The 16,497-nt window shown below is 50.0% G+C and overlaps 1 protein-coding gene across 9 annotated transcripts in view; it reads right to left on the minus strand.

The window, feature by feature from the left end:
• The window catches only part of TEAD1 (TEA domain transcription factor 1), a 265,155-nt gene that overhangs the window by 51,662 nt on the left and 196,996 nt on the right, over positions 1-16,497 (minus strand). For 6 of the 9 annotated variants that reach the window (XM_046015379.1, XM_046015377.1, XM_046015378.1 and 3 more), the window contains 5 exons: positions 11,165-11,176; positions 10,212-10,346; positions 8,995-9,041; positions 8,181-8,242; positions 6,945-7,069 (listed from right to left, as the gene is read on the minus strand). In XM_046015379.1, coding sequence (XP_045871335.1) covers positions 6,945-7,069; positions 8,181-8,242; positions 8,995-9,041; positions 10,212-10,346; positions 11,165-11,176 — 381 coding nt within the window. The remainder of the gene's footprint in view (positions 1-6,944; positions 7,070-8,180; positions 8,243-8,994; positions 9,042-10,211; positions 10,347-11,164; positions 11,177-16,497) is intronic. The other 3 variants (XM_046015380.1, XM_046015376.1, XM_046015373.1) reach the window with 1 other exon arrangement.

Below are 16,497 nucleotides of genomic sequence, written 5' to 3' on the forward strand. Positions count from 1 at the left end.
TGGTCCTTGCCACCCAACACCTTGACCAGACGGTCACTGCCCTACCCTAGCTACTCTCTGACCTGCTGCCACTGTCAGCTTCCTAAAACACAATCAGAACACAGCTTCTCTTTCAAAAGGGGAGTGAGCTTCATGTTTTGCTACATATGTATTAAAACCTCTGGAAAGATCCATAAGAGGGGTGTCTGCATGGTTCTGTCCATGAAGCAGCTGCCTTCAGCTGGGGCCACGATCCCACGGTCCTAGAATCGAGTCCCGTATCAGGTTCCCTGCTTGGGGAGAAGTCTGCTTCTCCCTCTACCTCTGCCGCTCCCCCCTGCTTGTGCTCTTTCTCACTCAAAAAACAAACAAACAAACAAACAAAAAAACAAACCACAAAAAACCAAAAAAACAAAACAAAAAACGCCATAAGAATCTAGCAACAGTGGTTAGAAGGAAGGGAAGTCTCTCTCCATTCTTTTATGCTTATCAACTTTGGACTGTGTGACTTTACTACATACTCAAATCACCATTAATTAAAAAAAAATGATTCTGGTTTCCACCTGAATTTCAATATGGTCCAAATCACCCAGTGAGCATATCCTCTCGAGCCTGGTTCCTTCCATGTCTCTGGCCCAATTTTCAGCTACCTTACTACAAGATGTTCAGGTCACAAATACACTCAGACCATTAGAGCCCTCATACAGACCGGAGTCAGGCTGAGCACCTCTGCCCCAAATCTCACACTGCTATTAGGGTATCAGGCTTCTGGAACCACTGGAACGAGCATGTGCCTCTACAGCACGATGGGGTGACGTGTTCTAAAGTCCAGGTGGAAACCCTCCTCACTTCTTTCACTTCTTTGTCCCAAACCCCGAGAAGAATCACCGCCCCAGACGGTGGAAAAGGAGCTCAGGGAAAATCCAGCCCGACCCTCTACCCAAGGTGAAAGGCACTGTGACAGCCAGCCTGGGCTTAGAGAGCTCATCCGTTGGAAGGCAGCTGTCTTTCTGTTTGAAGAGTTTCTTTATTCCTTCAACAGTACAGGGAGGTGGTTAAGAACAGAGTGGAGCCAAACCTTGGCACGGCCACATCCTGGCGATGGCTCTTGGTAACGTACCCTCATGTTTCTGAGCCTCTGTTCCACTACTGACAGACTGCAGAGAAGCACAGTATCCACGTCATCGTGCTTGGCATAGCGTGCTTGTCACACAGCTTGGAAGTGCTGGCGGCTGTCATTACTGCTACAATATATAAAGGTATTTCCTCAAGTGAGTGCTGCTGTGCCTTCCCTGTTCAGGTCTGTTCCTGTACCCACCACAGAAGGCACCTCCCTTTTCTGCAAGACCCTGTTGCTTTGAAATCTAGAGAGAAGCACCTCCTTGTCCCTCCCTCTCTGTTCCACAGTTTTCCCTTCTCCGGCTATGGAACTCCCACCTAAGGCAAGGCACACACTCTCTTCTTGCTCACGGTGCTGCTCGTGCTGGCATCCAGAACACCACAGGCATGAAAGGAGCAACCCTGTGCCTGGGAAGCCTGAGCCGGGGTGGGGGGTGGAGGAGTCACAGCTGTGGAGCGGTCTGGGCTGGCTGTGGGAGCGCTGGAGGCACCTGCCACACCCCCGGGGTAGGGGTGGCAGAATCTTGCTAGGCTTCATCAGGAAAACCACTCCCCGTGCACACGTAGAAAGCCCAGATTTTCACTGGCCTAAAGGAGCTGCTGCCTCACTTGGCCAGATTTCAGGCAAGGTGCTTTAAAATGGCCCACCCTGGGTGGGGGATCTTCCACTCAACACTTGAAGTCCTTGGATATGTAACACTGAAATCGTGTAGAAAAGTGTATTTTCAAGCATTACTAACCACTTCCAAAATAGTCTCTGTTGTTTAGAGTCTTCCTTCCTTTCTTCACCCTCTGCTGTTTTTCTCTTAGCTTCAAGCGGAGCCAGAGGTAACAGAGGGACCGATTTGCTGGTTTTCCCCCAATATAAACAACCACTGATTTGGGGGAAACGAGCCGCCTGGTTGGTACACGATGCGAAGCCAGCAGGGGGCGCTCATCCTCCAGACGACTCTTCCTCCGCGCCTTGCAGGCTCCCGACCAACGCTCAGCTCCTCAGACAGGAGCGGATCCTGCAGCCTTCTGGTCATCTTCTCAGGCTGCGCAGTCAGTAGACCCGGGCTGCCATCCTGCTTTCAGTGGCTGCTGCCTGGCTACCCCGCGGGGCAGGCTGTGTCCCGGGATGAAATAAAATGATGCACACTGCCGGCTGTCGCCGCTGCTATCGGGCGGGTCTACTGGCATTAGCGCCGCCAGGGACAGCGGAGTCGTGACCAAGTCTTCCGTGGTGGCAGTGGGCGCACGCGTCATAAACTGAAGAGTGATTTTCCAGAACGGCTGGTACCAAGGAGGCCACCCTAGCCTAGGGACTAGGCAAATCAGGTCCTACACAAGTGTGTGTTGGAGACCCGGCCCCGGAACTAGCTTATAGCTTAGACGAGCCATTGCTCCAGGCCTCTTCCATACGAAGAAAATCACCATAAAAAGGAAAAAATCACCTACCTCACCGAAGTGTGATAAAGATGAAAGAGATCGTTAATGAAAACTGGCACAGCATCCAGCCCGTTAATGTGCTTGTTCGGCGTTTGTCACCATGACCCATGACCTCACTGACTCTGAAGAGCCCAAGCCCTTAGAAGGAGGTAGGGGGAAATGTGTGTGTGTCTGTATGTACACAAAGATTTGTGTACATACACAACACAAAGTTGAAATTGTTTGGGGATCTTTAATTATGTGTCGCTTTGCTGGTTTCCTTATCGAATTAACAAGCTTAAGGTCTGATGCTGTATTTTAAATACTGTACATTCAACTTTGTTAAAAGGTACCAGGGGAATGTACTTCAGACGGCTTTGAGTTCTCCCTTTGCATTAAAGTCTGAGAAGCCATACAAAGTCTGATAGCCCAGAGAATCCATCCACAAGCTCCAAGTTTTTCAGTGGGACCTTGGTCCTGAAGCATCATTAAACACTCACTCTAACCGCACCCTGTGTTTGCAAAATAAAGTGCCCATTGTGGGATCTGAGAAGCTGGTGCTTGGAACCCTGTCATTGTGCTTTAAATAACTTTGTGAATTATTAATTTCGATGAATCCCATTTCGAGTAATCACCTTTTTCCCCCAAAGTTCCCCCCATTTCCTCCTTCCACAAGAGCCATCCTTTACGCCCTTACATTTCTACTGAAGTAAATTCCTATGCCATTATTCATAATCCCCCGTGTATTCATTTGCACACATTAAATTCATTTGTGTAATTCTGCCAAATAAGTGTTTACAATACAGGAATGTGAAAGCCACATCAAAAATGACATGCATATTATAATGTAACAATATAATGTCACAACAGTGACAGACCTCTGGTTGGCACGGTCTAATAGACCTAAATGGGTGGCTCATCAGTTAAGCGTCTGCCTTCAGCTCAGGTCATGATCCCAGGGTCCTGGGATCGAGCCCCACATTGGGCTCCTTGCTCAGCGGGGAACCTGCTTCTTCCACTCCCCCTCCTCTCTGCTGTGCTCTGTTTCTCAATCTCAAATACATGAATAAAATTTTTTAAAAATCAAATCAAATCACGATACCTAAGTCATAATCCCAGAATCCTGGGATCGCTCCCCACATCTGGCTCCCTGTGCAGCAGGGAGCCTGCTTCTCCCTCTCCCCCTTCTCTCTGCTTGGGCTCTATCTCAAATAAATAAAATTTTTTAAAAAATGAAATGAAATCATGATACAAGCCCAAAACCATCAACATTATATTAGAAGGTATTATTACTTTCCGAAATAATATTTTTTTAAATATTTTGCTGCCTTTTTTTTTTTAAGATTTTATTTTTTTATTTGACAGAGAGAGGTACAAGTAGGCAGAGAGGCAGGCAGAGAGAGTGAGAGGGAAGCAGGCTCCCCACCGAGCAGAGAGCCCCATGCGGGACTCGATCCCAGGACCCCGAGATCATGACCTGAGCAGCGGCCTAAATCACTATTTTAATCTAAAGCACAAGTGATTTTCAAACGGTGAAGAAGGGCCATTACTCCACGAAGCACCCAATGTCACCTTACATAACGTGCGTGCCCCTCTCACATCCTCTGGAACATGGGCTCAGGGAGAATGAGGCTTAGCTCCCTAACACCTGGAAGAGTGGCTGCCATGTAGGAAGTGTTTAAAATTATTTGTTTGAATGAATTCCAATTTCTTTCAGTCCCCAACTCATGCCCCTGCTGAAGTATAGTTATGTTCTCAAGAGGCCCAAAGGTGTTGACTCACAGCAGGTCCTGCGTTTACTTCAGGGCCTCTGAAGGCAGGTGCTCAAGTTCAATCTTGAGAGCCAAACCTTTCCATTAATCAGTAGAAGGCCACATCCAGCTGAACCAGTCCGATTATCATGCAGACTCCTAAACATGGCTGAAGCATGAAGGATCTCAGGCCTCTGTTCCAAGAGGGCTGGGGGGTGGGGGGGTGCTGTCTTTACAAAACTATTCACCAACTTTCTTACTGCTTTCTACACTAAGTCATCACCTCCAGAATGTTCTTCTCCCTTATTCTTCCCCCACCTTCCAGGGGAAGGGTGACTTCCTCAAGGAAGCCCACCCTGTCCCGTTAATCACTCACAGTGCTAAGTGCCCTCCCTTTGCAGACATCCCCATGCTTCACAGTGACCTCGTGTGTGTCTTCTCGGTAGACATTACACCCCACATGGGCAGACATGGTGCCTGTCGGTGCCATGCCGGGCTCCCCCCGGGACAGCGCCTTACACGCAGGTGCATGTGTTCCTAAGCATTTACGGATTAGGCTGAATAAACCCAGTCGTTCTCAATGTGAAGCCCAGAAAATTAAACCCTCGTTCTCCTGGAGCCTGTGTTCCAGAGGAGAAGATGCGAGAAGTGCACATATGCAACAGCAGAAAAACAGGGCATTCCTGGCCCTAACAGGTCCATAACTGGAGAGGACAGCACAAGGGGGAGCTGCCACAGGCTTTTTGATCAATCAATCAATCAATCAATTTTTTTTTTGGGGGGGTGATAAAATATTCTATCGTCTTTTAACCAGAGAAACAACTACCATCTTGGGACTTTTCCTTTCCAGTGCCTTGGAGCTCTGTTCTTTAAAAAACGGTCAAAAGCAAAGAGAGAGACTGGGTCACACAGGAGATACCTAGACTGGAGAGAGAGAAAATTTCAAAACTGGGGGTGGTTTGTAGTCGTGAAAAGAGTATAATGAAATAGATTTGGGCTCCTGATCCCTCTGCTTATTCACTAAACTCCTAAACTGTTTAACGCCTCTGGGCCTCAGTTTCTTCATCAGTAAAATGGGGGACAGCGAATCTACTCACGGAGCACTAGGAGGACAGAATGAAACAGTTAACCACAGCGTACTCTGTAAGCATTGAGGTGTCCTACCAACACGAGTCATGCAAAGGGAAAACCATCGCAGGGCTAAAATCCAGTCTTCGGCCAAAGTATTCCCTATGCTTTCCAGAAAGAACAGGAAACAAAAAATTAGGAGGGTAATCTTTTTTGCTTTTATCTCAGCACCTCTCAAGAAGGATTGGATGCCATCACCATCACGCTTCTTAAAAAACCACTCGGCCACAGGAGAAGAGCGATCCAGCTGGCCTTTCCCTCCCTTACCCCAATAAGCTGCCTCAATGGGCCTAATGACCTACTTTCCATCTCTGTCTTCATTTTTTTCTCCTAATTTTGGAACAGGCCCTATTTTTCTACCAACTCCCAGAGTTCACAATTCATAAACAGAAACGTCAAAAATGTCCACAGAGTCTCCACTCTGGTGATGGCTTGCGGCGTGCCCCAAGTCAGAGGCTGTCCACGGAGCTATAGTACAAAGACCCCAGAGAGGTCACCTCCGCCTGTTCAGTATGTGGGTATTTACAACAGACGGTGAACTCATCCGTGACGCCTTCTCCTGACGATAGCACAACCACAGAGCAGGGAACACACAGAGAGCCTGGGACCTCTGCGCGCCGAGAGCCCCTGAGATCAGGGCGGTAGGGTGAGAAGGAGCGCGTGGAAAGGAGTTAGGGAGGATCCGGAAGACAAACTTCTGATTCCTGCCTTTTTGCCTCGGGCTCACCCACACACAGATGCGACACTCAGACGCACCGCTGCCAAGGAGTGGGAGTGAAGAAAGGGTCTGGCGATTGTTGGGTGGGAAAGAAGGGGGGCTCACATACATATGGGAAGTCATGGGCTGGACCGAGAAACAATGGCGCGATAGGCACTAAACAGGGCAGGGAAGACGGCAAAGAAGAAAAATGACAGAGTCCAGATGCCAACGTGACTGGTGCTTCGCGTCGTAACGCATTGCTTTCTGTATCATACTGAAACACCAGCTTGTTACTTCTCCATAAGAAGAGAATCACTCGCTATCTTGAGAAAGGACAGACTTGCAAATGCAGTACAGAGTAACAGCTAACTGCTTAGGCTTGAGTTTTAAAGACGTGAATTTGAATTGCCAATCTACTAGACAGTAACTGTGTGACTTTAGAGAAATTCCTTAACCTCTCTGTTTCCTCATCTGTCCCAAAGTACCAAACCTTACGGAGTTTGGGGGGGAAGAAAAACGTGGCCATTTATAGAAATACCTTGGCATGGTGCCAGCCACGTCAGGGTTCAAGAGTTGTCACCGGCTGTTCCATTCTCCTAAACACAAGAAGGGCCTATTAAAGCCTTTCCCTTCAAGCTCCAGCATTCCCTGGAGTTTGAGGTCCAGAGCACTCATAAATATTCGGCTCCACAGTTCTACCTACTTGTCCACAGAAATACCTTTTTATGTAAGTCAAAGTCTGGCTCTTCTGACCCAGGCTGTTTGGGAGGCATCGGGGAGAGGGAAAGGAGAAGGAAGGCACCAGAGTGTGAAGGGAGCAAGAATGGGATTCAAGGCACACCTCGCAGCACACTCACCGAGTCTGGGTCTCGCTGCTGTTCGAGGAAGGCTGAGAATTCCACCAGGCGAAGTTTGGTTGTGCCAATGGAGCGGCCCTGCCAGGCAGGGACCGAGGGAGCTGCGGCTGACGCAGGCTCGAACCCTGGAAGACCAATCAGTACCTTTAAAGCAGGCCCTGTGCGCCTTCTCTCGGGCCTGAGGCCAGGGCTGGGGCCAGGTCCTGCAAAACAGCTCTCCCCCATCCCCCCACACACACCAGAGTCTAGGGGCAGAAGGAAGTCAGGTGGTTGGGAGGATTCTGGCCAAGGACCCCAGAGGCACGAGGCTAGGTGGCGCCTCACGTCGACGTGGGCCCAGGTTAAGGGCTGGAGCACACCCCACCCTGGACAAGGGGACCGGCTGGGCGCCCACGGGAAGAGCCTGAAGTGAATCCTGTAAGGACCCCAAGAAATTTCTGGGGACTGCCCACCTCCTTCCTTCAGAATGCGGTCACCAGCACTACGGAATTACTCCCTCAGGATGCCCCGTGGCACTGAGACAAGAGTGCAACGTGTGAACCCGCATCCCATCTGGGGACTCGGTAACAGGCAGCAGTTCAACGGAGTGACCCCACGTGCACACACGTGCCTCGGGAGCAGGTGGGCCAGCCAGATTCCGGTTGCTAGTCGAGGCTTCTCTGGAAGCTCTTCGTTAAAGAGAGGGAACGGGAAACTGAAACCCATTCATAGAATATAGGGTGGCTAATCCCCTCTCTGCCCTCAGATCTCAATTGTCTAATTCAGCCTGTTCATGAAAAGGAAGGAACCACAGCAACTTCCCCTTCCAAGGGTGACCCAGGGTCCTCAGTGAAAGTGATCGGGCTTCCCTTTTCTTTCTTTCCTCTTTTTAAAATTGAGATATAATTGAGACACCACATCTTTTTTTTTTCCTTTTTAAGTAAACTCTACGCCCAATATGGGACTTGAACTCATGACCCCAAGATCCAAAGTGGCCTGCTCTATGGACTGAGCCAGGTGGCGCTGTTGGCTTCTGTTTTCTTTAAAACCCCATCTGAATAAACTCCTGGGAAGTGACTGGGGGCACTGAACATGTCTGTGACCCTTCCGAGTCCCAGGCATAAAGAGGGTAGGGGCGAGGAGGGGGTGCCCAAGGCACTGCTGGAACCAGGGACAGGCCTCTGTGGAGCAAAGTGATGGGCCCAGCTGCCAGCTGCCCAGGACAGTCCTCTGAGGCGGAGTCCCTTGGAGACTCACCTGGAATGGGGGCTGTGACCGCTGGCTGGATGGGGTAGGCCTGTTGCACGAAGGGCTTGACGCTGGGGGCGGAGGGTGGAGAGTCAGAAGTCGAGAGACTGTAGCAGTGGCTACTCCCCAGCTCTAGCCTTGGCCAGGGCTGGGGGACCCACCTGCACCCCATATCCGCCCCCCCCCATATCAGCCTGATTCCCATATGCTGTGACATCTAATTGAACCTCTCATCTCGTCCCTGCAGTGACCAAGATCAGGGCTCACCATGCCCAGGCAAGGTTTGGGCCATGCTCAGGCTCCCCTTCTCTTGGCTAAACAGCTGAAGTTCTTTCAAGAACAGATAGGCAGGACTTCCTTTCTGCTTCTATCTCTAGACGACCTCCTGCCTCCAGGTTACGAGGCCTATTTCCCTTGCCCTCAAGGCAGTAGCTGGTTGTCTGTTAGCTGCCCTCATCCCCAGGAAGACCAGATGGGCTGGGCCCCAGGAGAGCCTGCACTGTCCACTCTCAGACGGGCACTTTTCAGGAAGCCCCAGGTTCTACCCTCCAAAGCCACGAAGGCCCGGGGCCCCCATCCCTGTTTCCAGAGGGACGGGCACTAATGCTTAGGGCACCAACGAGCCACTTATGCCTCTCCTAGAGCCACTCAAGTCTCTCTCCTGCTCCTGGCCTCAGCAGATAATGGGAGAGGACTGTGGGGTTCTCAGGTTAAATGTCTTTTCTCCTGCAAGTCCCCAGGTGGTCTGGCCCTGGGGAAAGGCGCCCGTAGGCTGCGCGGTGACCAGACCCTTGTTGTCCCTGCCAGCCCCTTCTGGACTTACTCTTGTGAGGATCCTGGCTGCCCTGTTTGTATCATTCCTGGCCAGAACTGGAAGGCAAAGGCAAGAGGCATCAGGATTATGAATTCCCAGGAAAGCACTGCTCGGGACGTCTACAGATCGCACCCCCTGCTAACGACAGCAGGCTCAGATAGTCTGCCTGCCGCAGAGTGACCCTCTCTAGACTCAGATGTGGTCATCGACGTGCAGAGGAGAGCACCCTGCATCCTTGGCCTCGCAGTCCTGGCTGCCCTGGCACTCCTCCTCTGGACAGTTGCCCTGAGGGCAGGGACCAGACAGCAGTTCTCCCGTATTTGCCTGACAGCTAGCAGAGATCTGGGCCCATGACAGGGGCTCACAACTATTTCATCCGACTGCTTTCTACCCATGCACCCACCCACCCAACCTTCTCTTCTTCCCTCCATTTGCAAATGCTCCTTGTGTGACAATTCTGCCTCCACAGCTCATAGCACCAAGGGCCTGGCCGGCAGAGGACAAGCTCTGAACCAGAGGCCAAGAGCTCCAAAAAGCAATGCGGACACTGCCTTCGCTGTGCGCCTCCTGGAGGCTTCGGGTGCCTGCGGCCCCCTACTGGACCAGCAGCCTGTGTAGAAGGAGTTGCAAAGGGAGTTACAGGGCCCCAGGTTTGAGTCCTGATGGCACCAGCCATGATCACATCATCTAACTCGCTTTGTTACTCACTAACCTCATTATCTGCAAGATGGCAAGAACAATGAGAGGCATTTAAGATTATTGCAAAGATGAATGAGATCATAACTTTAACTTCTCAGCCCTTGCTAGGAGCAAACTGAAAACAGTAATATAGTACTTTGCCCCTTTAGGGATTAGTTCCCTTAAAAGGACCCTGAGGACACAGGAAAAGAGAGCAAGGGCCATAAAAGAAGAAAAAAAAAAAAAAAAAAAAAAAGCAGAGCAGGTGACAACCCAGAAGGGCACCAACAAAGTGATACCCAATTCCATGTCTGCGGGGACCCAGGATCCCCGCCTCCAGCTTGATCTCCCCACCCCCTCCCTTCCCCTTTCTCCAGCTCTCTCCCTTCCTCTCCCTACAGTGCAACGGGCAGCATCAGCTGACCACAGGTGGTCCTCCCCTCCCTCACACCAGGCCCAAGAATAAGCGTCAGGCGGATGGCTTCCCGACCTGCGCTCACTCCCACTAACTGTGCCTCCCGGCTCGGGGGTGAGGGGTTGCGACTTACCCCCGGCGCCCCGGGAAAGGCGGGGCGTGGAATCCCAGGCAGCCCCAGCTTGTTGTGAATGGCGGTGGCCGAGACGATCTGTGCCGAGGACATGGCGGCCATGTGCTGCAGGGCCTTATCCTTGGCCGTCTGATCCTTGAAGGTGACAGTGACACACAGACTTAATACGTAACACGTGGCCACTGGGCAGCTTCAACAGGCACAGCCACGAGCACATGGACTAAATACAGAGCCACAGAAGAGGCCGGAGAAGCAAACATGCATGGATAAATAAACACAGCCAGAAGGCTAAAACACACTCAACCTACCGGAACTCTGAACCTGTACGGAGACTACCCAGTGGCAAGGTTTTTTTTAAAAAATGTTTTAATCCATTTTTTTCAACAGAATGGGAAGCCTCTGAGAAAAGTGGACAATGTATTTATTTTTCCAGCTTCCAAAGGGAGATTTCTCCAATTACTTAACACACTCAAGGGAATGTGGTTCGGGGGGACGCCCTGCATTGAAGCATACAGATGGAAGGAGGGAGACGGGAGGGGGGGTGATGGGTCTGGGGTAGGACCGTCCACAGGATGCGGGCAGGCCCCACCTCGAGTGCTGTCATGGGGCCACACTCCCAGGAGCTGTTGGAGGCATGCGAGGCCAGGGAGCCTTGGTAGACACCTGGAGGGGAGGCTCAGAAGCGGCAGGTCGGGTGGGGGGCCGTGACAGGACCAAGCAGCATGCTGGCAGGGGGGTGCATGCTTTCTCACGTACCCCCACCCACCATGGGTCTAAGGCTACACGGGTTCTCTCCAGAGCCAAGGACATAGGGCACGCTACTGGGCGACTGGTTTCTCCCTTTTCTGAATGGGTCTTTTCCAGAAAAGCCAAGGCTGGTAACACAAAGCTAGCCAAAAAGTCTGCCAAGCACAGCTAAAATACAGAACACTCAATGTGGTGAAAATACTTACCATGCTTGTTACCTGGATACAACAATAAACAGTTTGTTAAAAGAATTGTGGACAAAGGCAGGGCTATTTTTCTTTTTCAGTTAAAAAATATACATATTTACACAAACACACAATATGGGGTACAACAGAATGCATAGGACTATGGGTATTCTTCACATTTTAGCAGGAATGTAAGACCCAGATAACCATCTAGAAAGGCAATTACCAACCAGTCCACCCATTTCAAAAACTACTCCCACCCCCTTCCAGCTGGTTCTGCGGCTTCCTTAGTGTAGAGGGAGAAACGGTCAGCCCCCCAGAGTGTGACTGATCCCGATGGTGCAGGGAGAGTTTCGTGCTTGGGAAACGTGTCAAGGAGCCTGGCTGCTCATGGAAGGGTCGATACAATCTCTACCAGACCCAGACTCCATCGGAACAGGAACAAGATGGTGGCACCAATGTAAAGAGAGCCGCCAGACCTGCTACACGATGTCAGCCAGCGCGTGAAGGTCAAGGAAAAGTTGAGGCTAAGACACCATCGAGAGCTGGCTTCAATGTGTATGGATTCACCCAGAGGTGACTCAAAAGCATGCGAAGCTACCAGAGGCTGGGCCAAATGGAGAAACGGGGGGAAAAAATCCCAGTCTACAAAATAACTACTAGGGGCTTCTGAAAAAGACCAAATTAGGTGCTCCCAAGGTAGAGACACCACTTGGTCCTGTCACTGCCAGGAACACCGTGTAGGTTTTCAAAAAGCTTATACTGCCCCTTGGAAAAGAGCCTAGCGCTTGCATAGAATTGTACATTTTTTATTCATTTCTCTGGCTCTCAACTGAGAAAGCAATGGGCCTCATGGAACAGCTTTTGGGGGTTGTCCAAGGTCACTGGGATCGTCCTGAAAGGCATGTGCTGCAGCGGAAGGACAGGGTGAGGGCCCAGCCTGCAGAATCCCCCATCCCCAACAGAGTGGCTCTGCGCAATGGTGTGAGGCTTTGCTGCCTCGGGTCAGATGGCATTCCCTGAGCAGACCCCCGCTTGCTCATCTGAAAACTCTACCTATAGCTAGCTTCCTTGGTTAAAGTTTTGGGGTTTTGCTTCTTTTAAAGAGCTGAATCATTTCAGATACTGAGATGCCCCGGAAAGACAAATCTTGATGTCAGTGGAATAAACAGACCAGGTGTGCAAATGTCCTGAAGCCCCGCAGAGCCTGACACACACAGATCTCAGCACCAGTCAGTCTAGTCCTCACTGGTCCCGTGGCTGCACCCGCCACCTGCCCCATCATCTCCACAGAGGGGGATTCAGGCCCTAATGTACAGAAAACCCGGCTCCAGTCACACGGCGCCCTGCTCTGTCAGGAATGCCTGGACATCAATACAAACACCCTGCCAGGTTCTTTTGGGATCCGTCACCTTGTACTCCAGCCCCCAAGCCACCTAACCCCAAATGAGAGGTTATAAATGCCCTCACAATGACTTCTGAGCTAACATGCTGTCCCAGGTCTAACCACAGGCGCCGTCTACCTCAAGGAACATGCCGTATCACTTCAGGATAGGCTAGGGGAGCGGGGACAATGGGAGCCCAGACCTCTTGCTGGTATGACAGATGCAAGTTGGGGAGTAACTAGGAAGAGAGCTGAGGGCTTGGCTCTATTCCAGAAGTCTGTCATGGGTCCCCATGTTTGTGAAACGCTGATGGGGGTGACTCAGCGCCCCCAAACACAGCGTGTGCCTGAGCACCCTTGGGCGGAGGGACTCGAGAACTGGAAGTTGGGGTCCGAATGGAAATGAGTCCCATCTCCATAGCCTGCTTGTATTCTATCAGAGGTGCTGGCAATGTTCCCCTAGGCTGGGCAGATGGAAAGGTTCTCGAAGATGCTCACCAAAGTTTGACCCCCCTCCCCTTTTTTAAGGAATCAGTCAATGAGGAAAGGAGAGAAGTCCCCAGCTTTTGCTCCTTAGGTTACACAGCTTTAAAACAGGACCATTTCCTTCTGCTAAATAAAGTAAGGTTGGACTCTTAAGCCCTAGCATTCTAGGAGGTACCTGAATGAAACAAATGCTCCAAAGCAGGAGAGCAAATCAGCTGTTCCCGTCTCCCCAACTTGCTCCACTCCTGCCTCGGCCCGACGTTATGGGTTGTCTTACCTTGGGCTAGTCATTTAACTCTCTAATCTTCTTCATCTATGAAATGAAGAGTTGCCCTTTTTATTGCCCTAAAGCTCTTCTGGCTCTGAACGTAAAAACTGTTACAAGTGTGCGTTCCATTTATAAGCAAATACAGCTTAATACACATAGCCAGGAAGTACTGGTGAAAAGACAGCAAGATGTTAAAATTTGGGCAGCTCTTGGCTGTCCACCCTAACAGAAAGAAAGCCAAGTGTGGAGAGGAAATTTTATCTCAAGTAGAGGTTCTTTCTGCACTTGACCTAGCTATCCAAGAATAGGCAATTTTCTGCAAATGGACTAAAATGTCTATACCCGTGATTTCCTACCTTTTGAAGTGGAGACTTCCTACCTTCTCCCTTAATAACATCTCCCCCTTTATCCAAAATACATATTTGAAAATTAAAAGGATTAAATTTTTTTTTTTTTTTTTTTTTTTGTTTAAAATCTAAAGCAACACTGCAGATAATAAGGCCTGCCAGTGATATCTGCAGATCGGAACCGGCTGTAGACCCACTTAATCTGAAATGGGAGAACGGAAGGATGCCAAGCTGAGAGACTTCAATGGAAGGGCCTCTAAACTGTCATTTTCAGCCCAGAGATACATGCCTGGCTTGGAAGAAATTGTAATTCTAAGTGTCAGACCCGAGAAAATTGCTTCTCTGCGTCACCTGGTCTAAGACTTTGAGACATGCCACGCCATCCTCACCGCTCACCCCAGAATCAAGGGGGAAGGGAAGGGGTTGTTAATCTACCCAAACAACTGATGCTACTATGGTGAATTAAAAAATCTAGGCTACATATGTACACCAGGATAATTTTATCCTACAAGGTCTCCAAACCAATATTCCTGAAATGCAGATGAGATTTACAAAGGCTGAGCACACTGTCTTACCTTGGAAAACTGTTCTGAAGTCAATACTGAGTCACTCTTAGATATACACTTAGAAATACTCTCAGGGTGTGTGCATCTCTACACAAGCACGCACCCACAAAAACGCTGCATCCCAGCAAAAAGCCTGGACAACTCACACGGAGTCCTTGTTACTGATCTGAAGTCCCTCCATCCCTAAGATGACAAAGAATGAGGCCACAAAAAGCTGAATGTTTGGTGAGTGGGGAAAGAAAAGGCAAATCTCCTTTTTCCTAAGGAACCCTAAGTCAAGCCCATGACCTGAAGTGTAGAAAGTATTTACGGAGCAAGAAACATGGGGGGTTGCTGAGAACAAATGGCCTGTCTGAGAGGAGAATGAGAGCAGATAAAGCACCATACCGGGGACACAGGTCTCAGGGCCCGCTCTCCTTTCTTCCCTGTCCAATTTCTGGCACGCCATGCCGTCAATGGCCTCACCCCCCTCGGCCACATGGGGTCCAGCAGGCTGTGTCATGCATAAACTCCTCAGCCTGAAGCCTTTCAAACGGTTATAGTCTCTTAGTAAACAGCCTTTCACATGTCACGAAGCAGAGCATGGCGGCTGCTCTGCCTCTGGGCTCCGCAGACTGCCTCCTTGTTACGGTTTCAATGTGCCTCATGTTTGGGAAGTGTCCACATGACATGTGACAGGAAGGCAGCCGCATCAGAAATGCACACGGCTAGAGCAGTGTGCGGCTCCAACTCCAGGACGTTTTATGGATCAGCCTCCAGACGGGACGGGAGTCTTACTCCCACGTCCCTCTGCCTCCTCAGTGTTCAATTATCCCTAGGAACCAACTATCTCTCGTCATCTTCCGGCACTAATCATCAACCGATTTTAAAAATGCTATGAAAAGGGTCATGAGCTTGCGTGTGCCATACGATAGCTGTTACACAGTTAATAAACAGCTTACAAAATCAACATACTCCAAGTCCTTGCTCAGGAAGCATCACTTTAAAACGTAAGGACTCCAGCCCACTTCATTCACAGGGAAGCCCACCAACACATGAGGAGGAATCCGTAACGTTGTAAAAAGACCAGGGATTCAAAAACTCTGCATAGCCCTTACATGCTTTTCCCCAAATATACTTTTCCCAGCACTGCAAATATATAACACAAGAGAGGAAAGATAGCAATTTGCTTGCAAAATCACTTTTTCAAAAAAAGAGAGAACAAAGAACACTCTTCTAGAAAGTCACCTCGCAGATGCTGTTTCTTGTCTTGTGCTATGGGGGTTCACATGACCTCTGCAATTATTAGCACTGGTCCCTGAGCAGACAGACATCACAAAACTCTGTGATGGTTTGGGAGAAAAGATGGAGGGCACTTGAATTTTTCTAGCCATGATCTCTCATTTGCTTATTATTAAGAAAGCGGGAGTAAATACAAAAGGGGGCTATTCCGGTCAGGCAACGGCTAATGCCAAGAAGGGAAGGCACATTCACACTTCTCCTGACTTCCCATGTAATGAGTAGCAATTAATTCATCTTATTGTATTTCCAAATGCCAAAGACTCCATTCACATCAAAGAAAAATTTTTCAAGGCTTTTACCATTGTTCATTTTTAAATGTACTAAGCTATATTTAGTATTTTATAATTGTCGATAGTGTTTCCTTTAATTCCGATGTGGGGCTTAGCATTGTAAAAGATTATAGATGAGGACCCTAGGTGATTTGTAGGTGTGCCTGAGGACTCTCCCAGGAAGCCTGGCACTCAGGTCAGCTACTAGGTCTGGGTGCTAGGGGTCGGAAGCGGGGAGTACCCTTCTGACCACGGGCCCTTTTCCTCTGGGAGGCAACAGCAAGGGGCAAGAAGTCAATCTCCGGAGAAGCCAGAGGAACCCACGCCTGCAGCAGGCTCAAGTTTGCCTCCAGACTGAGTAGCAGCTCCCACCACTCATGCCCTGTTTAATGCAAACATGCATGAAGAGGGGGCTCCGCTGAGGGAGACAACGCGGAAGCACCCTAAGTCAGGGAAATGAGCCCCCATCCTTGCGGAGACAGCATGCCACTATGCTGAGAGTTCAGGCTTTGGTGCCAGCTGGCCATGGGATCAAATTCAGACTTGTGACCTTGGGTGAGTCACCTGGCCATTCTAAGCATCGGCCTCCTCATTTCTAAAAGGAGGACAAGAACACCCACCTTCAGGCCTGCTTTGGAACTATGTGAAACACTCCACAGGGTGCCCACAGCCTTGCCATTCAGGGAACTTGGGAGTCTAACAGGGCCCAGGTGACCAGAAAGCCTAGGAGCCCCGGTCCCCACTCTATAACCT

Source organism: Meles meles, chromosome 8, assembly GCF_922984935.1.
Source record: "Meles meles chromosome 8, mMelMel3.1 paternal haplotype, whole genome shotgun sequence".
Lineage (NCBI taxonomy): Eukaryota > Metazoa > Chordata > Mammalia > Carnivora > Mustelidae > Meles > Meles meles.